Source organism: Anarrhichthys ocellatus, unplaced genomic scaffold, assembly GCF_004355925.1.
Source record: "Anarrhichthys ocellatus isolate YVR2014 unplaced genomic scaffold, GSC_Weel_1.0 scaffold43, whole genome shotgun sequence".
Classification (NCBI taxonomy): domain Eukaryota; kingdom Metazoa; phylum Chordata; class Actinopteri; order Perciformes; family Anarhichadidae; genus Anarrhichthys; species Anarrhichthys ocellatus.
This window is the reverse complement of record NW_022280073.1, coordinates 276,100-295,867: the sequence shown is the minus strand read 5'-3', so window position 1 is coordinate 295,867 and position 19,768 is coordinate 276,100. Positions and strand designations below refer to the sequence as shown.

The 19,768-nt window shown below is 44.3% G+C and overlaps 3 protein-coding genes across 7 annotated transcripts; 1 reads left to right on the top strand and 2 right to left on the bottom strand.

Moving 5' to 3' along the window:
* Nucleotides 1-61: 61 nt before the first annotated feature.
* On the bottom strand, nucleotides 62-3,296 carry LOC116395068 (calcium homeostasis modulator protein 5-like). Its single transcript, XM_031868595.1, has 2 exons — nucleotides 1,709-3,296; nucleotides 62-815 (listed from the first exon to the last, which is right to left on the bottom strand). Exons 1-2 carry the CDS (start codon nucleotides 2,249-2,251, stop codon nucleotides 426-428), a joined length of 933 nt encoding a protein of 310 aa, XP_031724455.1. The 5' UTR covers nucleotides 2,252-3,296; the 3' UTR covers nucleotides 62-425.
* Nucleotides 3,297-3,318: 22 nt separating this feature from the next.
* calhm6 (calcium homeostasis modulator family member 6) lies at nucleotides 3,319-6,567 on the bottom strand. The gene is made up of 2 exons (XM_031868594.1): nucleotides 6,012-6,567; nucleotides 3,319-4,692 (listed from the first exon to the last, which is right to left on the bottom strand). Exons 1-2 carry the CDS (start codon nucleotides 6,555-6,557, stop codon nucleotides 4,261-4,263), a joined length of 978 nt encoding a protein of 325 aa, XP_031724454.1. The 5' UTR covers nucleotides 6,558-6,567; the 3' UTR covers nucleotides 3,319-4,260.
* cnot10 (CCR4-NOT transcription complex, subunit 10) lies at nucleotides 5,415-18,357 on the top strand. 5 transcript variants are annotated; one of them, XM_031868591.1, is made up of 20 exons: nucleotides 5,415-6,509; nucleotides 6,920-7,006; nucleotides 8,882-8,973; nucleotides 10,062-10,223; nucleotides 10,357-10,507; nucleotides 10,645-10,784; nucleotides 11,300-11,368; nucleotides 11,455-11,538; nucleotides 12,175-12,292; nucleotides 12,465-12,614; nucleotides 12,904-13,106; nucleotides 13,460-13,581; nucleotides 14,062-14,241; nucleotides 14,875-14,955; nucleotides 15,057-15,170; nucleotides 15,280-15,410; nucleotides 15,492-15,527; nucleotides 16,475-16,602; nucleotides 16,768-16,843; nucleotides 17,909-18,357. In XM_031868591.1, exons 3-20 carry the CDS (start codon nucleotides 8,944-8,946, stop codon nucleotides 18,067-18,069), a joined length of 2,136 nt encoding a protein of 711 aa, XP_031724451.1. In that variant the 5' UTR covers nucleotides 5,415-6,509; nucleotides 6,920-7,006; nucleotides 8,882-8,943; the 3' UTR covers nucleotides 18,070-18,357. The 5 variants fall into 5 exon arrangements, with proteins under 5 accessions (XP_031724451.1, XP_031724450.1, XP_031724448.1 ...); XM_031868590.1 differs by having other exon boundaries at nucleotides 6,915-7,006; XM_031868588.1 differs by lacking the exons at nucleotides 5,415-6,509; nucleotides 6,920-7,006 and adding an exon at nucleotides 7,199-7,425 and having other exon boundaries at nucleotides 10,648-10,784.
* Nucleotides 18,358-19,768: the final 1,411 nt, after the last annotated feature.

Here is a 19,768-nt window from a genome sequence, read left to right as displayed (position 1 = left end):
TTCATCAGACTTACAACAGCCCCTTCGTGCTCGCAATTTTTTTTTAACAGCAAAAAAGAATACGACAATATCGAAAGGGCTCTTGTAAGTCTGTTTAAATGGGTCTCAGTGTTTTCAGAAGGCCCGACTGCAGCTTCTTAAAGTACCTGAGTTAGTTAATTACTTACATTGTGTTAGTGGTTGAACACCTAAATGCACGCAGTGTTACAGAGATAGGGAGAGCGAGTGTGTATAAAATAGTGGTTATGCCCTTCATTATTTCATGTGCTTACAGAAAGTTTGGCAAATACTTCGGAGTAACACACTGAAAGGTTTTTCACAGTTTTTCTCTGTAGGAAAGCTGTTCCTGAGTCAGACTTGCACATACAATCAACTTAGATTTAAATGCCAACAGTTATGACGGTAGCACCACAGTTTGCCCTCTCTCAATGCATCTCTATTCCATGCTCCAAGTCCAACACAGGTCTCTTCTCCGGTGCATAGTCCCCGTCTGTCCTCTCCACGTACCGCTGCAGGGTGCTGTAACACTGGTCGCTCCTGGAAAAGGTGTAGTGTGCCGAGATCTCCTCCCAGGCCTTGTGGCTGGGGAAAGGGAACGCCTCGGGGTCCTTGTTCTCAAAGAAGCTCTGCAGGTTTCTCTCGGCCAGCTTGGTGGCGTAGTCCACCGCGAAGCTGTCGAAGCGGTCCTTCTCTTTCTCCACATAGCGCTTCCAGAACGTGAGCTGCAGGTAGCTGACTTTGGAGCGGCAGTTTGTGCAACAGGTACCGAAGAGGCCCCCGAATGCAGCAACGATGATGATACACCAGCCCAGGATCTGCAGACATACGGGGATGATATGAAAGGATGCGTACTCAATAGGGAATGCATTTAAAGGGGACACATCATGTTAATTTTCAGGTTAATACTTGTATTTTTGGTTTCAACTAGAACATGTTTATATGCTTTAATGTTCGAAAAACACATTATTTTTTCTCAAACAGTCTTTCTGAATATACCTGTATTCTCCGTCTGTCTGAAACGCCCTGTTTTAGCGCCTGTCTCTTTAAGACCCCCTCCCCAAAGAGCCCAGTCTGCTCCCATTGGCTTGCAAGAAAAATATGGTGAAAATTTGCAAAGGTACTTCTCTAACCGTGTGCGGAGATACTCAGATGGGGGCTGCATATTCTAATATACCTGCATGTGACATATAGGAAAGGGAGCCAAATCTGGATTGCATGCTTTCGGATCTAAGCGGCCCACAAAAAACTGACTGGGTTGTCTTATTCCAGTTTGTGGGTATCGAATGAAGTACTCTTACTGTATGTATCGGTATCACTTCAAGGGTACTGTTCTTGGTACTGACATTGTCATTTTTTAAATGATACCCATTCCTACAACATATCCTGTCTTTTAGTCCCTAGTATGGAAGAAACTCCAAAAAACCGGATCCTAAATTTCCCATAATTCAACTGGATAGCATCTTTTATCAGATGCTCCCTGCCCGATAAACACCGTGATCTTTTGAACTCCTTAGCACGCAATTTGTAACAAATTGTGCTGTGAATTTGTGTCTATTTTGTGTCTCCCAACCAAAGCTGAGATAACCCTTATGACATCACTATGACATCATCAGGGTTATTTTCTAGACTTGAAACAGCTCATCGAGATCCACAGATGAAATGATATACCTGTTTTAACAGGATTATGAGTAGTGCGTGTCTCTCTTACCTGTGACTGGGCCCTGAACATCAGCAGCAGCTCCATGCGCTCATCATCAGACAGTTTGGACCGGTCACAGGGCACTCGGGCCAGCTCCTCCCGACACTTCGTGGTCTTATTTTTACAGAACAAATCCACCACCACGTTATCATCGAGGCCGCTGACGGCACACTCGTAAAAAGTCCCGTTGAGCAGGGCCACCGAGAGCCACATTATAGGGGCCACGCAAGCCCCAGTGAAGATGCTCGTGAACGCCTTGAGGCAGCCGAAGCAGTTCCCCCGTGGGCACAGCTTCATGGGATTGAGGCAGCAGCCGGTGTAGAGCCTCCACAACCTGCTGCTGAAGAAGAGGCCTAAAACCAGCAGCACCGCTGCCGGGCCCAGCAGGAAAGTCAGCCCGTAGGCGAAGTTCTGGTCGTGGTTGCACGGGCACTGAAAGGAAACCATGGAGAAGACTCGCTCCCCGCCTATGGTCAGGAGAGCCATGAAGCTGTAGCCGATGGTGGCTTTCTGGTTCATGAAGAAACGCAGAACAGTCTGGAAGTTATCCATGGTGCCAGCGGGGAAGTTTCGGACACACTCCGGCAAGAAATCAAGCGAAGGGAAAGAGAGAGGGCTGAAAGTGAAGAAGTTAAGTGTCTGCAGTCATTCGCTGTCCTGCGTTTTCCTCCACAGCTGAGGACAAAACACTGTCTGTGCCCCTCCCTTTAGCTGCCTCTCCTCTCTTAAGGCTCCTCCTTCAGTCCGTCTGACTCTCCCTCCCGCCCTTCCCCTTTCAGCACTCACTGTGTCGAGGCAATCGTTTGCAAAAAAATAAATCCTGCCTGTCTAGTTTTTTTACCAGCCTTAGACGGTCACGTGATCGGAATGCAGCCTGAAATAATGACATGCCGGCAAAACAAACACACCAAATGAACTGAGACGATGTCAGGCTTCTGTTTCTTTTCACTTTTATATGGAGCAGAGGTTAATTGATATGAAATGAGTAGAAGTATGACAACTTGATTTATTTCTCTTCGTGCACACACACTCACCAAACACAACAAACAAAGTCTCAGTCCAGCGTGCACTCGACAAGGACGAAATCTGGAATGACGTAATGTGCAAAAAAGGGGAAAAGCGTAAAACAAATCATGCAGAACGTTTGCCTTCATTCATTGTTTTGATACGTTTCCATAGAGAACATACCATCGCTGCAGAGATACAGAGAGAGGCAGCAGCATCAGGTGCAGAGTGCTGCGAGGAAGTGATCACATCCTCTTGGTGGTTTTTTTCTGTTCCATTCCCATAAGAGCAACTACTCTGACTAAAACACTCTGAGGACATTATACAGGAAGTGGTTAAACCACCTTTACGCATTCTGTATGAGGCACATCATTATCTGCTGCTACTACAGTAACACCATCAGTAAGGTGATCAGTTCGAGCCTCACAATTACATGAAAATATATGTATTTTTTATCTTAAATATACACTTTTATTCTTCTTTATTTGTATTACTGTTGATATGTGTCAAAGTTGCCACTTAAAGCTACTACGAGGAACTTTCACGTTGTGTTGATTTTGGCGGTCCATGTGGACAAAAGTGGTAGAGTTTCCGAGCACCAGATTCCCTTTAAAACAAATTCTCATTTTACTGCAGCAGGGTTCTGACAGTCCTTCCCGCTCAGTCCTGGTTCTGGTTCTCCCGTGCCTCACTTCCCTCCATCAATCCAGCCTGGTTCTCCAGCAGCGTGGTGTCGGTGTTGGCTCCCAGCGGGTATCGGCGAAGCAGCAAGGCGAAGCTCTGCTCCTGGCCGGAGGAGGAGCGGCTGCTGCCGAAGCTCCGACTTGCAGGTCGAAGGCGACGGCAAAACTGTATCTGGTTCTGTATGCGGTTAGCTGCAGTCTGAGCTAAACGAGTTTCAAGTGAACCTGCAGCATTTTGTCTGATGTGACCAGGTGGCACAGATGACAAGCATTAAAATAACTACATAGACAATCTTCTCTCTGATAGTCTTGTTTACTTATGAAAGTCATTTAGAGGCATCCGCATTCAATTGAGACTGTTTCACTACCAGTTAAAAGTTCCTCATACTAACTTGGTTGCACTTTCGTTGCACAGGAAGGTGAAGATGGCACATTTCCTGTTTAAACCCACACTTAAGGCTCACATGAATCTGTCTTTACACTCTGCCTCACTGTTGCTGCTGGTCATTTTTTAAATTTAAATCCCCGCCCTGCTTTCAGTCATGTTGCCAACTGCCCTCTCGTATCATCATGTTGTTAAATAATTGAAGATTTTTATTTTTTTTGAATTGTCCTCAACAATTTTGGTTTTATGGATACGTGGTTAAAATATTCTTTTCTTCTGCTCAGCATAATTTTCGATGATCTCTTAACTTTTTTTATCTGGCGCTATCATCTGGTCAGAATTTCAATCAGTCCAATATTTTGGACTTAGACCAAATACATCAGCCTGCAGCTCAGCGGTAAGCAGGTAGTCCATTATTTAAGATTGGCGGTCTTTGGCTCTCTGGATTATCAGCACCGATCCAACACAGATGATCCTCTGATGCCGCGTCACGGTGTCACCCTACCTTCGTCTACAAAATCAAGAACAGCTGGGGTGTCGGCGTGCTCGCTCGAAATGACCGAGCCCATCCTCATCATCTTGTTGTCGGTCTCCTGCCAGCTCTCCACGTACCGGTGCAGGGTGCTGTAGTAGTGGCCCTTGGTGCTGAACTTGTAGAGGGAGGAGATCTTCTCCCACTGCTTGCAGGAAGGGGTGATGATGTCTTCGGGCGGCTTCTGGCCAAAGAAGCTCTTTAGGTTCCTCTCGGCGAGCTCTTTGGCGTGTTTGGCGCTGTACAAATCGATCAGGTTGCTCTCCTCCCGAACGTACGCTTTCCAGAACTTGAGCTGCAGGTAGCTGATGGGGGAGGTGCACCGAGCCGCGCAGCTCAGCAGCAGGTTGGACAACATGACGGAGGCGATGAGCAGCCAGCCCAGGATCTGTGGTGACACACGGTATGGATTTAGAATTCACTTAGATGTTTGTCACACATTAAAGGGATGGTTTGGTTGTTTTGCAGTGGGGATATATGAGGTTCTTATCCATAGTCGGTGTATTACCTACAGAAGATGGCGGTCAGCATGTCCCCAGTTTGGAGAAACAGACAGACAGCCCTTTACGACGGGGCGTTACCGATGCTCTCTTTGAAGCCACTAGACTCCTTTGACAAAAACGGTAATTTTACCTCGCCGAACGACGGAGTTTTGGTCTACCGCTGCCTAGAACGTTTTCACACATTATTGTGTGACTTTGATGATTCCGAACTAATCCTTTAAAAGGTACAGTGTGTGATGTGCGACATCAAGCTGCGAGATTGCAGATTCCAACTAACTGAAACTCCTCGTGTGTGCCAAACGTGTAGGGAGATCTATGATGGCCGAGACGAAAAAGTGAATACGCGAAAAACCCAACCTAGAGTGTTTGGTTTGGCTTCAGTTCCCCGTCAGAAAAGACTGTCTGATGGCAAGGTAAAGCAGGGAAAATGTTCTAAATTTAGCTTACACTTCAACTGATATGGACTTTTTTTAGGTGTCTAAGAATATTCTGCTGCTGAGCCCGTCCACAGCAGTACATTGCTTTGCTCCCGTGCTGGTGCACATGTCTATTTCTCCAAACTGGGGGAGTGCGAACCGCCATCTACTAGGTAATACACTGACTATGGATAAGTACCTCATACAACGCTACAAGACATCTGAACTTTCCCTTTAATACGTGAAATGAAAGGATACAATAACGAGTACGATTTTTTTAAATGCAAACTTTGCCCGTTAATGGATCCTACTGACATGACTTTTGCACACAAATAAAGGGTGCCGACTTAGGTAAACAGCAGAGAACGTCAAAGTAAAACACTTAAGTGCACTTCAAATCAAGAAAATGAATGTATCTACACATTTTTGCATAGAAAAAAATGTATCTGAACTTTTATTACAAGTTTGCTAATTATCATAACGTGCTGTACTTTAGTCTGGCATGTCAGTAAAGTCTACTCAGTCACTTTTATGTGTAGCCTATACTTCTAATATCTGAATAGCTGATTATCAACCTCTGTTTAAGATGTTATTTAAGTTAAATCTAAGTTAGGTGCAGTTTTTTAACTTTTTTTCTATGATGATCATAATAATGCAGCCTAAAATATAACAGTATAATACTGTATTATCATTATTATCCACACTGCTAAGACGACTGATCAGAAATATGAAGCACTTTTTAAAAAGTGTATTGTTGGACGAATCGTGTTTGTTAGGAGACCACTGACCTGAGAGTGAGCTCTCAGTCTGAGCAGAACGTCCTTTCTGTCGACCGGCGGCACGTCGCTGCCCGTCCCGCATGGGAACCTGTGCAGCTGCTGCTGACACGGGACCCGGGAGCTCTTGTCCCCGCACAGGTGCCTGGCGTACGCGCTCGCGTTGTTCCCGGTCATCGCGCACTCGTAGTAATTCCCGTTGAGCAGGGCCACTGCGATCCAGCTGGAGGGCGCAACCAGCGCGGCGGTGCTGATCTGGATAAGCGCCGCGCCGGCGGCGATCAGCCTCCTCCAGCGGCACAGCGCGGCCCCGCGCCGGCACGCGCCCGTCAGCAGCTTCGACGCCTTCTTGCTCAGGATGTAGCCCAGCAGCAGCAGCGCCAGAGCGGGCACGAGAAGGAACACCATGCCGTAGAAGAAGTTCAGGTCGCTGCAGGGACAACTGAAGACCGCCGAGGAGAAGATCTGCTCCCCTCCCGCGGTCAGCAGGGCCACCAACCCGAAACCGAGGTTGGTCTGTTTGTTGGCAAAGTCCAGTACCGTCTTGAACTTGTCCATCTCTGACTGCCTCGTGACAGAGCAACTGACACTTTCAATTCCACATCTCTATTTATATATGTTGTCACCACCTTGCCCCCCCGCACGTCAGCCAAAAGACACATTTGGAAAGCGAGCAACTACGAGTAAAGAAAACAAGGGTCACTCTTTCTCATTTGAACTAATTATTAACCTAGAGGAAGAGCAGCATCTAGGAAGCAGTTCTTCTCTTTTACACATGCAATATGTATAAATATGTAGTCAGATTTCATATAAAATGGATTCAAGATTAACCATTTCTAATTCCAAGTATGTTTTGCTGCATTATTCTGTATTGAGTTGTGAATATTTCCTTTGTTTCTGATAATTTTTTGTCAGTTCAGCTGACGGGTTTAAATACTACAACTCCCATGAGCCTCGGCTGCCGTTGCTATGGAGAAGAAGCTGGTGAGAGGCAGCGGCGTAACTAAGTACGTTAACTTCCAATTATTTAGCAACTTCCACGTATCTCCAAATGTTTTGATTTTGAATTCGTGTGTGTATGACGAACTGAAGGATGAGAAAACTGTGCACTCGTACGTGGCCGATAAAGGTCATTCTGATTCTGATTTATTGTCCTGACACGTCCGTGACAGCAGGGGGCGGTGCTGCCTTAAACCGCGTCGGTTGAAATCTGTCACTAAACGACAAAGAAGAATCTGTTTAGAGCGGACCAGACAGATTTCGGCTAGCCATCTTCGGTGTGAAACACTGGAGATAAACTATTCACGTATTATTGTTTTAACGTTTCCTCCGCCGGTCAACTGAATTTGATCTAGTCTAATCTTAACTACAAATATAGGATCTCTAACTGTCCCTGAAAAGGCCCCAGAAATGGCAGAAAATACAGGTGAGTGGGTTAGCTAGTGCTAGCTGGATAGCTAGTTATGGTCATTGGAGCTACCTTGAACAGACGCACTTTTTAATGGAGTCTATCAAATATAAAACTGGTACTCTAATTTGAAGGGAATCACTCGTAAACTCAGTAGGTCATTATCTTATGTTGTGCCCTGTAGCCTAACGCTCGCCACCTAAGTTAAGTCAACCCTCTCACAGCGCCTGTCCCAGTTATTGTTAGCCTAGCCGAGATGCATGTTGCCTGTGCCTGAAGACACGTTTAGGGAAAACTTAATTCAGAAATGTCGCATTGAAGTGTCTTCCTTACTGGCAAAGCAGCGTTAACGTTGCGAAAGTTTTGTTGATCAATTCAGCGTGCATAGAATCGAAGAGTCGAAGGAATATTTAGCTTTATCCCACATGCTTCTGCCAACAGTGAGCAGGCTAACATGTTAGCATAACACATTATGACTGTTAGCATAACACATTATGCTAACAGTCAACGCTATCGGGGTGAACCAGTCGTCCGGCTGAGATTTTAACTTTACTCAAATAGATTGTTTTTAGATGGATTAAATGCATTCTGAATAATACAAATGGATCTTAAAGATTTTATAAATACGATGTTATATCACAGTGAACGTGTTATGTCCAGCGCCATAAAATGTCAGATTTTTTTAACGATGTTCTCAAATTATCCGCCAACGGTCACGTCACGTACACTCAGTTGCCACTTTAAATAGCTACATTGTTACATCTGCTCGTCAATGCAAAACAAATAATAAAAAAATCAGCCAAGAAACAAGTCAATGCATGTGGACATGGTCAAGAGCTTCAGTTGCTGTTCAGCCCAAATTCTCCTGATCTTTATTTGCGCCGCAACAGTTTCTGAGAGTTCACAGAGAAAGGTGTGAAAAACAGAAAACTGTCAGTGAGCAGCAGATCTGTGGGCGCAAAATGCCTTGTTAATAACGGGGAAAAGAGGCGCCTGGCCAGATTTGGGTTACAGTGGCTGCAGGCTCACCTTGACTGGATAGTAGAAGATAAAACTGTCTGCCACCTGGTCTAACAAATCTTGATTTCTGCTGCCACATGCAGATGGCAGGGGGAGAATTTGGCGAGAGCAACTACAGTATAGCAGCAGTGACTAGATCTCGTTCCAATAGAGCACTTTTGGGATGTGGTCAGGCGGGAGGACAAAACTGCAGCCACTGCGCGATGCCATCATGTCAAAATGGAGCAGAATCTCTGTGTTTCCAGCACCTTGTTAAATCTATTCCACAAAGAAATCGGGGGCTGTTCTGGGTGCAAAGTTACCCCGTATTAAAAAGGCGTACCTCCTAAAGTGGCAACAGAGTGTATCTTCGGTCAATACAGGCTGGCGACACAGCTCATCCCAATTGCATTTATATACCTATGTATTGTAAATTTGACATATTTTTTTCCCCCTCCTTTTTCATTTTGATCAGAGCAAAACGAGGTGAAGCACGACAACTCATCATCCCCTGGAGTGGCAGATCAAGAGAAGGAAATGGCAACCAGGGCTTATGAAGCGTTTTCGGTAAACCGCCTCCTCCGAACATGCTCAGAAAGAAAATCAGAACTTTCTAAAATTGAATAAATGAAACTGCTAGGCCCAGTGTTGACGCTTATTCTCGGCTCCCCTGCTGTAGATGCAACACTTGCAGAAACACAGTTGAGCAATAAGCAGAGGTGAAGATTTATGGAGCGAGGGTCACACCAGTCTCCATTTTATAAATGTCTCACTGTTTTTGCCTTCATGGTAATGATATACACCTTGTAAATAAGCTTACTGTTTTTTTGAATTGTGATGGGAAATTCAGTGTAATTGGTCAATCAAAAGTAGACCCGAGCTGATCCTAATGAGGGCATATGTTAATGGTTTTAATGGTTTCGTTTTTTCGCCAGCTAAAAATGAATGTGACAAACCATTAAACTTGATGACGGAACAAAATTTAATCCATGCTTCCCAAAACACCCTCCAGATCAGCAAATGTGTATCAATCCACCGAAAATAGTCCCCAAAAGAGACGCCCAATATACAAATGAAACTATATATTTGTTAGGTGGTTTTAAAGATCAGTAGAAAGCTTGGAGCTGAGAGCCACAGACAGAAAGAGAAATCAGAGAGTAGAGACACATTATTGGTTTAAATCTTTTCATGAGATGAAATGGAATAGAATATCACCACACTCATCACTTTAAATTCCTAAAGAAAATACAGCAACAAACCTGACATATTCCTTCATTGCAGTCAACATGTAGTGTTTGTGACTCATCTTGTCTCTCACACACACACACACACACACACACACATTATTATTGTGTCCGAGGCGAACACGATGTTGGGCGAACATAGATCAACTCACAGGTTTATTTGAGAATACACCATGGCACATAAACACTCAGGTCACACCAATGTGTCCATGCTGTCTTCACTGACCTGGGGCCCGTTTCATCAAAGTGAACTGCAAGCACTGAGATGTAGATTGCTGGTGGTGACAGCGAAACATGTCATCAGTTGCACAAATCCTGGATAGATTTGATGAGCGCGACTCAAAAAATAAATGTGAGAACAAATTCCAGATTGCACGTTTGGTGTAATGGCGCCTCCTGTGTTCCTCACAGAGCGGGAAGTACGACGAGTCTCTGAAACAGCTGGACGCCATGCAGGAGCTGAACAAAGAGGACTACAAGATCGCCCTGAACAAAGCTGTCGTGGAGTTTTACAAGAGCAGTCAATCCACCACGGGGACTCTGAAGCAGACCCTCATGGCAATGAAGAACCAGGTAACTGCTTAAACGTGGGTCGCATTTTTCTCGTGCTTTGACGTTGCCGCTGAATGACGTCCCAGACAGGCGGCGCTCTGCTTCTTCGCGGTGTCGCGGGTTTCATCAGACGTTCCTGTCGTCCGTCTCTCAGGTTCACACGTCGGCAGAGGACACCGACGGGTTGGACGACGTTGAAAACAGCCTGCTGTACTATAATCAAGCCATCATCTACTACCACATGAGGCAGTACTCTGAAGCCATCGCCATAGCAGAGAGGCTCTACCAGTTTCTGGAACCGTTTGGTATGTTGTGGTGCTTTACGTGGGTTTTATTTAGGTGATTGGCTGATCAGCAGACAGTTGTCCAGTGCTGCTTTCATCATTTGTCATCATGGGTCTGTCAGCAGTTTGGCACCGAGTCATTGTGTTATTTGTCCTAGAAGAGAAGTTTGCTCAGGCCGTGTGCTTCCTGCTGGTGGATCTGTACCTGCTCACCTTCCAGCCAGAGAAGGCCCTCCATCTGCTGGCCGTGCTGGACAAACTCTCCACACAAGGAAGCAACAAGAACGGCAAGGGAGAGGTACGCCACCACACTATGAAAAGAACATTACGAATCATCGCTATACATTATTATTCATTCAAAGCCTCTTTCCCGCTGGACAAAAAACAGTCACTGACACCCACTAACATCTGGCTTTTGTTTTTAGTGGAAACGGTTACAATCTGCAATAATTCCCGGGGGAAATGACTCGGTAGTCGCCGGTATTTATCAGCCTCAGTGCGATGCTATGAGACGCGTGTCAAAGTGAATGTATTCTAAATGAAATCAACAGGGATTTGGACAATAATTCAAACTTATTTTAGCACGTTTACAAAACCTGCATTTACGCGCATATTGTGGTGTAAAGAAGTAAACTGTTGTCGGACCACACTTAAGTGTTTTATTCCGTAATCTAACTTAACAAGCTAAATATCGGGGCTGTGCTACTTGAATGGCTCCAGCTGGGAAGAATTCCGTCTGGTAATGAAACTGTGTGCGAGGCCACTGAAGGTGTAAAACGCCGTTTACTGTTTGCGTGCTGCGCTTGATTCCAGAGCAACAGTTCAAACCAGAGGGCGGAGTTCACAACCATGATCGAGGCAGCCAAGTCAAAGATGCACCAGGCAAGAGCTCCTTGACCTAAACATCCACGCTTCCTCTGTTTCACACTTCACCGTGTGACTGTGACGGACTCTCGTTTCCTTTACAGTACAAAGTGAGAGCCTACATTCAGATGAAATCCTCCAAGGCCTGCAAGAGGGAGATCAAATCGGTGATGAACACAGCGGGGAACGTGAGTCTCGGTGTTGGTGCCGCGTCATCACATTGGTTTAACAGGGATTGGGGGGGGTCTAGTCTACTTTTAAAGGAGCTGCGGACTACTTTGAGTCAGGAGAATGTTGTAATACATTGAATTCAGTGATATTCAATACATTTAGAACATTTTCTTATTGATTTTTTTTGAAATTTCAAACATCAATCCACATGATTAGACACAAAATGTGCTGAAATCTTAAAACACAGAATTCAGAAAACGGTTTTGATATGTCCCTAGTCCCTCCCTCCTGAGTGGCACATAACATGTCGACTCAGTCACTGTCTGCCGCCATGCATTCACATTAAACAAACATTTAGTTTTGATATTGACTGCACAGATTCAGAAATAACTTTATTTAGACCACATAGGAATGAACACAAGAATAGCCAGTGGAGCGATGCTTTGTAAAGCTGCCTTTCAATGGAGAGAGCAGGCGCTCTGCATCAGCCGTAGTGACACTCACCGCGCTGAACTCGGTGTAAAGGTGAACCTCCACGTCACTCGTCCAACACAACTCCTGCATTGACTGGAGGCCGATGTGTTTCTGAGGAGGATTAATGGTAGAAGTGTGTCCGTCTCTCTCTGACCCGTGTTTCCTGTCTCCTCCCTCAGTCCGCGCCCTCGCTCTTCCTCAAGAGCAATTTTGAGTACCTGAGAGGAAACTACCGGAAAGCGGTGAAGCTGTTGAACAGCTCCAACATCGCAGAGCATCCCGGACCCATCAAGACGGGTGACAAACCACTGTTACTCTCAAGACCGATGACACAAGCTGTGTGGCTCTGATAAGCCACACAGTCATTGTTGGCTGAATGCTGCTTCAAAACGTTGCCTTTAAGAGAGATGTAACCGCGTTTGATGATTTTTCTAAAATGTGTGCTTGTGTTCCGACTTGTCTCATTCAGGCGAATGCGTTCGGTGTATGTTCTGGAACAACCTGGGCTGCATTCACTTTGCGATGGGGAAACACAACCTCGGCATTTTCTACTTCAAGAAGGCGCTGCAAGAGAACGACCACACCTGCGCACAGCTGGGAGACGGCAGCAGCGGGCAATGTGAGTCACAGCCGTCCATTCAACAATGGATTCCAGCTGGATTGTTTTTGGTGGGAAATCTCTTTAAAATCTGTCTAAATAAAATGATGTTCTATCTGGTCACCATTGAAACCAAACTGACTACAGCCTGTCATCCCAAAGGAACATCGTGCTTCATACAGCAATGTTTGAAATAAGAAAAATATATATTATATATTCATACATCGCTTCAATTAGCACTACGGCAGTCGGGAAAACGTATTGTTATATGTAACAAGTCCCTTCTTCCTGTGTCGTCTTGGTTCTCCAGCTAAGAAGTTCACAGGCATCCCCATGTGTGCTCTACTAGCCAACAAGCGCTACGAGCTGCTGTATAACTGTGGTATTCAGCTGCTGCACATCGGCAGGCCTCTGGCAGCGTTCGAGTGTCTGATGGAGGCCGTGCAGGTGTACCACTCCAACCCCAGACTGTGGCTGCGACTGGCCGAGTGCTGCATCTCTGCTAACAAAGGGGTATGACTTGATCCTGACTTCAGTTTAGCTTTGTTTCCATGTTGTAGTGTCTTTTCGGTAACTTTAGTTTATTTTAACAATTACTTGTTGTTACGTGAATTATGTTATGTATCAAAGAACCAAAAAGACATGTTCTGTCCCTTACATTAGCAGTGTAATATCGTATAATAATGGTTTTGTCACAGTAATTATTCAGTTTTTCTTCTGTGAGGATTTCAACACCAGTTGCAAAGTGAATTTAAACATGCATTTCCAAATAACCTTTTTAATTCATGATCCTTTCCAGTCAAGCTTTATAAGGGTGAACAGAAAACCAGATGAGGTCATTGCATGGTCTGTGTGTTTGTTTCCAGGGGTCGGAGCAGGAGAGCAAAGGTCTACCATGTAAAAAAGGAATAGTTCAGTCTATCGTCGGGCAGGGCTACCATCGCAAGATCGTGCTGGCGTCCCAGTCCACCCAGAACACTATCTACAGGTCAGTTTCAACTCGTCCATCCTTTGTCCTGAAGTACACAAGTGAGATGACTGATTCAGACGTTTACATTCTTTGTCCAGCAGAGGGCATCAGTGCTGCGTTATTAGTTGTTGACGCTGTAACTAATGTAATGGCTGCTGTTAATCCTGGTTTTCTCCTTTTTAAAGGATTACTTCAACATTTGCTTTCTTGCCAACAGTGAGAAGATCAATGTTAAGTCTGTGCATTAACTGAGGATAGAGCTGGGTGTCAGTTAGCCTAGCCTAGCTTAGCATAAAGACTGGAAGCAAGGGGAAATGGCTGCTGCTCAAGATCAAAAACACACCTACAGTACTTTTTTTAATTTATCTTAAACCAGATTACAGTAGCTGTTGCCCTTTCCTTCCAGTCTTTATGCTAAGCTAGGCTAGTTGACATCCAGCTCTAGCTTCATAGTGAATGGGTTAGGGTTAAGCCCAAGCTGTGTGTGTGTGCGCACAGTGAGGGCCAGTCGGCAGCGATCCCAGTAGCCAGTATGGAGTTTGCAGCCATCTGCCTGAGGAACGCTCTGCTGCTCCTCCCTGAGCACCAGCAGCAGGACACCAAGACAGACAACGGCTCCAAGAGCTCCAGTCAGTCGGGGAGCACCGAGAGCGGCAGCGAGAACAGCGACGCCTGCAGGTCAGAGAGACACTCTATCTCCGTTTGTAAACAAACAGAATCTTACGTTGGTCACGTTTTCATGTTGCTTATTGTTGTAACAGATGCTGTGTTCGTCCCGGTTCATTGTTTCCCTCTGGGTTGCTGTGCTTCAGGAAAAAGAGTTGGCGAGCACCGGATGTAATGATGTCTAGATAATCTATAACCTTTCTGACTTCCTATGGGTCGAGGCTCAACACCTAATCAAATATTAATTGCAATCACAATTTGGGCTTTCCACCATTTAAAATGGACATAAAGAAATGCTCTGCTGCATATCCAATCAAGAACTTCTTAAACTAACAGACTGCCACCAGGGGGCATCCAGATGTTTTGGCTTCACTTTTGGGGAGCTGCCATGTTGCTGGGCAGCAGCCTCTGATAAACGTTACTGAATGTTGGGCCAAAGTCGAGCGTAGAAGAGTAATACACAAACACAACAACAATGCAGGTGCAGAAGAACCTTATTTTGATGCCAAGATTTGTTAATTGGCAGGAATGTAGTGCTCTGTTTCTCATTTTGGGGACAACATATGGAAAAAAGGCTTTTTTCTTCTTTTAAAGTAAAAAGCAGTTTTCTCTCAATGATGTGTGTGTTGTGGTGATGTCTTGCAGTGGGAAAGGTCAGGATGCTGATAAGTTCCTGTCTGCTGCTCCATCGTCTCCTCTCAGAAAACAGGAAGTAGAAAACCTCAGGTAATGACGCTTCTCACGCACCAAGACGTTATCCAGGAGCCTTGACTAACCCGTAGCACCCAGAGGGCTGTACAGTAATGGGTTAACTGTTTGATGCCTAGGTGCTCCATCCTGGCGTGTAGTGCCTACGTGGCGTTAGCGCTGGGAGACAACCTGATGGCTCTAAACCACGCTGAGAAACTGCTCCATCAAACCAAGGTGTCGGGATCCCTCAAGTAAGTGCTGGGTCCGTTTCTCAGAGCCATGCTGTCGGTTCACCCGGCTCTGTTTCTGTCTGCAGTGTCCCGCTCCACTGTGAGTCACTCGGCTGTCTGGTTTGTTCAGGTTCCTGGGTCACCTCTACGCTGCTGAAGCCCTCATCTCATTGGACAGGATCTCTGACGCCATCGCTCACCTCAACCCGGAGAACGTCAGCGACGTGTCAATGGGGGTGCTGACCAGCGAGCAAGACCAAGGTCTGTTTGTGTTGCACATTACGTAACGAAATGTCCGATTTTCTCCTCTTTTTCTTTAACACTCGGGTTTGTTTTTGTCAGCAGGGTCTGAGAAAGGAGACGAGTCTGTCGAGTCCTGTGAGTCCACCGTAAACCTTTATTCACCATTTCAAATCTCATCTATAGGATATTTAAACAATAATAATGGATATTAAAGTTAGATGATGCATCCCAGCCAGGCGTGCTAATATTAATATCCTGCCAGCAGGGCCGGTTCTAGCTTCATGGGGAAACGCTACTTATTACACATAACTAAACTATTTTAATTTAACTGAGCTGCATTGTCAAAGTCACGATCTAATCAAATATGCAAATTCTGAATAACAAACCAATAAATTGACTTTTTAAAATAGATTTTGAATTAATAATAAATGTATGAATACAAGTAAACAAATCACTTTTGATCTTTTATTTATTGGGTCCACATTCGTTTGGTGACGGTTCCGGGATGATTGTGACAAACGTTAATGGAGAGCTCTGCTCCAATGACGTTTTCATTTTTGCATTTGAAGCTTCTATCGAGGTTTCTGAATGAAGCTTTATGTCTTGTCATATTTTATGATGTCAACACCCTTACAGTCCTTATTTTGAATAAAGTAAATCATCAGATCAAATGTTTTATTTTTACTAAATCAACTTTATTTAATAAATAACTAGTCAGTACCTCCATTTGCGTGCAGAAAGTTTACGAAAAAGTGTTTTTTTGAAAGGCAAAATGCCATCAAATGCCACATTACACCAATCCTCTTACAATACACTGTGACTGTCACATGAGTCTGAAACAGTCCTACAGTCACCGCTGTGTTCTTAGTCCCAATAAATATTTAAACCAATAATATTAGTGACGCCCGATCTTTATCTGCAACTGCGCAGTAATACCTTGTTTAAATAGAAGAAGAAAAAATGTGCAGCATTCAAACATCAACGTACTGTAGTGTGTAACGATTCGGTACAACACTACACAAGTATAGGTATGAAGGATACGACAATAACAGCTGTGTGTGTGGGTGCGTGTGTGTTTGCAGCAGGGAAGCAGACTCCTTTGTGTTACCCCAGCAGTGTGACAGCAGCTCGGGCCATGATGCTCTTCAACCTGGGCAGCGCCTACTGTCTGAGGAGCGAGTACGAGAAGGCCCGCAAGTGTCTGCAACAGGTAACCATGACTACAGCAGGTCCCATTCAAGTCCATCAAATACAAAGCTTCTCTTCAACATCTTGTCTTCACCTTCTTTTGGAAACGCAGTTCCACTAAACGATCTCTGTTGTTGAAACCACGTCAGTGAAGTGAGTCGGTGGTGACTTGTGTTGTGTTCCTCAGGCTGCGTCTATGGTGAACACCAAGGAGATCCCGCCTGAAGCCATCCTGCTGGGAGTCTACTTAGAGCTACAGAACGGTCAGCCCTCTGACACACACGAGCCGGGTTTACGTATCGTCACGCCACATTTAGAAGTTTCTCATTAGACGAGCTGTGTGGAGAAGCAACAACACGATAAAACGTCCTCAATCGCAAAAAAACGTTTTTATGCTCGCGTGATGTTTTTTTGTTTTGCCGAATAAATTGTGCCAGTGTGAACATTTAACTCGCATCAGCCGTTTCTGCTGTCGCCGTCTTCTTGAATATCCCCATATTGTGCTTATGTTTCTCTATACAACACTAGCCGGTATGAGAGAACAATGCAAACTTGCCCAACTGAAACAAATCCCTGAAGACCTCCATGTTTCTATCGTAGACGGTTAGATGTTTAGTTCACAACCTCTTCTTCTTCTTCAATGGTAGATTAGAGCCTTTAGCGCCAACTTCTGACCACACTACGCTTTTGCTGAATTCATTGGCTCCGCACTAGTTGATGGAACGTACTTAACTCGCATTTCTTTTTTTTGCTGCATTTCAAACTCTCTTGACAATCAAATGGAAGCGTGGCTGCTGACACAGCGTCCTTAGAGCTCATCTTAAGTTGTTGAGGAGTTTCCTTTCATAGTGCGGAGTAAAGGGTATAAAAATACAACAATCATGAGACCAGCAGTCGTCCTAACAGCATGAATGAATGCTGCTGCTTTTACATTATTACTGTGTGCACGCTGTCTGAACGGTCTTAGATATTGTAGTAATTACACATTAACACAAAGTTAATAAAATAATAATAAGAACTTGTTGCAGCTGCATATGGAGCATAAACACATTGTCATGGACAGGAAGTTGTTTCCTTGTTCTTTGACTCCGATAGCTTTTTATTTAAACCCTCTTTTTGTAAACTCTGCTTCTTTAATGAGGTGAAGTAAAGCACCGAACGTCCGGCATCATAACGACGTTGCTATCACAGATTTCAAACTGCTCCGAGCTGTCGGCTCTCCAAACACTTGTGCTGGTCATACTGATATGGGTTATTACCAGTATTTTCTTTGTTTAGTATGTGAGGAATCGGGAGCTAACCCCCGTATCTGTGTCATGCGTCCTCAGGCAACACCCAGCTGGCCCTGCAGATCATCAAACGGAACCAGCTGCTGCCCACGGCGGTCCAGAGGGTCTCCCCAGAGTCCCGCAAGAAGCCCGTCCAGACCTTCCAGTCCGTCCAGCCCATCCAGCTGCCCTCTCCCTTCACACAAGTTCAGCGTAAATGAGCCCCCAGAGCCACCTCTGACTACCCCCCCCCTCACGTCACTCCACTGCACACACAACCCACTCCCCCCCCCCCCCTGACGAGCCTTGGTATTTATGAAGCTGCTTCCCCTCAGCATCAGGAGCCTTTGAAATGCTGGTGTGGCTGCTGACCGATGGGAGTAAATTCAGCTGCAGCGGTAACGTGGACTGAGACCAGCTGACTGTTTATTTCCATTTGAATGAGGAATCTGTGTGTTGTCTGAACAAGGAAAATAAATTTTATTTACTGTATGCCATGTGTGACTCTTTCTTTAGTTGTTCACTGTGGACTTACTGTAAATGTAAGTACCGAGCTTCTTGTATAATAAAAATAACTAATTATATAGCAGTGTTAAAAACTAATTTAAGTGTTTTTATAATACAAAACAACTAATAAAAGTAAATAAAATCAGACATAAAATATAAAACCAGATGAAATCATTTAAAGTTAAAAGTAATGCCAAGAGTTAAGGAAAAGTCATAAGATTAGTGCGTTTTTAAAAGACAGGATGCTGGAGTTCCAAAGCTGAGAGCCCGAGCAGCAAAACCTTTAGTGTCTCTTTAGACTCTAGAACCATTAGAGGATCTCAACAGATCACAGGTGGAGGCAGCAGCCTGACACGGCTCTAAAAACAAGCAGTAAAATCTGGGCTATTAGAATAGTATGCTACAGTGATGTCACATCAATGTCAACATGGTTATATCATAAATACAAAAGAAAAACAATGTTTAAAAAAAAAAGATATGTATTAAAATCCCACATAACAGAATAGTGAACAAAATGTGTTCTGGTGATCAGGAACAAAACAAACGGATCAAAAACGTTTTGTTGCAGAAGCCAAAGAAAATGTGTAAAAACAATAACTGTATGGAGTGTTCAGTACGACCTGAGTGCACAGCTTACAATACTTTATGATTATGTATTACACTCCATACTCACCATATTCTACTGTATTATTTACTTTAGGTTTTTGATGACTTTTTATAGCAGACTCCACTAGGACGTTTTCTGCTACATAGTATTGTATGGATTATTTACGTTTAACTTTATTCGACATACTATACTATGCAAAAAAAAAAATGTAGACATACTAAATCATGGCTTTTTCACAACTTTTGTGAACATACTACACTAGGACAATTTTTAGATTTTATTTGATAAACTATACTACGAGTTTTTAATGATTGTTTTACAATATTACAGCATTCTTTATTTAATTTTTTTAAGGCTTATCATATTGTTAGGCTATAAACTAACTACACAACGGTAGCATGAGTGCGTGTACACAACTAGGCGCACTAGTCAGCGTGATGACACTCCAGAGATGTGCTAAAAATATAAATCAGAATTCCTTTGCTATCGTATACGACAGCGCAGACCTCGGTGGGTTTGTAAGTTACTTTAGAAACTATCAAAATAGATCCACAAATCTCACAATCACTGATTTTAAATATATGCGATTATTTCTGCCTCCTAAAATAAAAAAACTCTGCTTACAAATATAACGGTTACAGTATTGAAGCAGCTGACAATGTCAGAAACAGGAGCATCATGTAATGTATGTCTGTGTTCCTCACTGCAAAGAAGCACATAAATAGGTGGAGTGAGGTGGAGGCGAGAGAGAGAGAAAGGGAGGGGGCGAGCTCAGGGAAAGAATGGGGGAAAGTAAACATACATGA

Coding starts and splice junctions, on each gene's coding strand:
- LOC116395068 (XM_031868595.1), bottom strand. CDS start 2,251: ATGGATAACTTCCAGACTGTTCTGCGTTTCTTCATGAACCAGAAAGCC. Junction 816..1,708: donor TGTTCAGGGCCCAGTCACAG/GTAAGAGAGACA, acceptor GTATGTCTGCAG/ATCCTGGGCTGGTGTATCAT.
- calhm6 (XM_031868594.1), bottom strand. CDS start 6,557: ATGGACAAGTTCAAGACGGTACTGGACTTTGCCAACAAACAGACCAAC. Junction 4,693..6,011: donor GACTGAGAGCTCACTCTCAG/GTCAGTGGTCTC, acceptor GTGTCACCACAG/ATCCTGGGCTGGCTGCTCAT.
- cnot10 (XM_031868586.1), top strand. Junction 10,508..10,644: donor CCAGTTTCTGGAACCGTTTG/GTATGTTGTGGT, acceptor TATTTGTCCTAG/AAGAGAAGTTTGCTCAGGCC. Junction 15,411..15,491: donor GACCAGCGAGCAAGACCAAG/GTCTGTTTGTGT, acceptor TGTTTTTGTCAG/CAGGGTCTGAGAAAGGAGAC.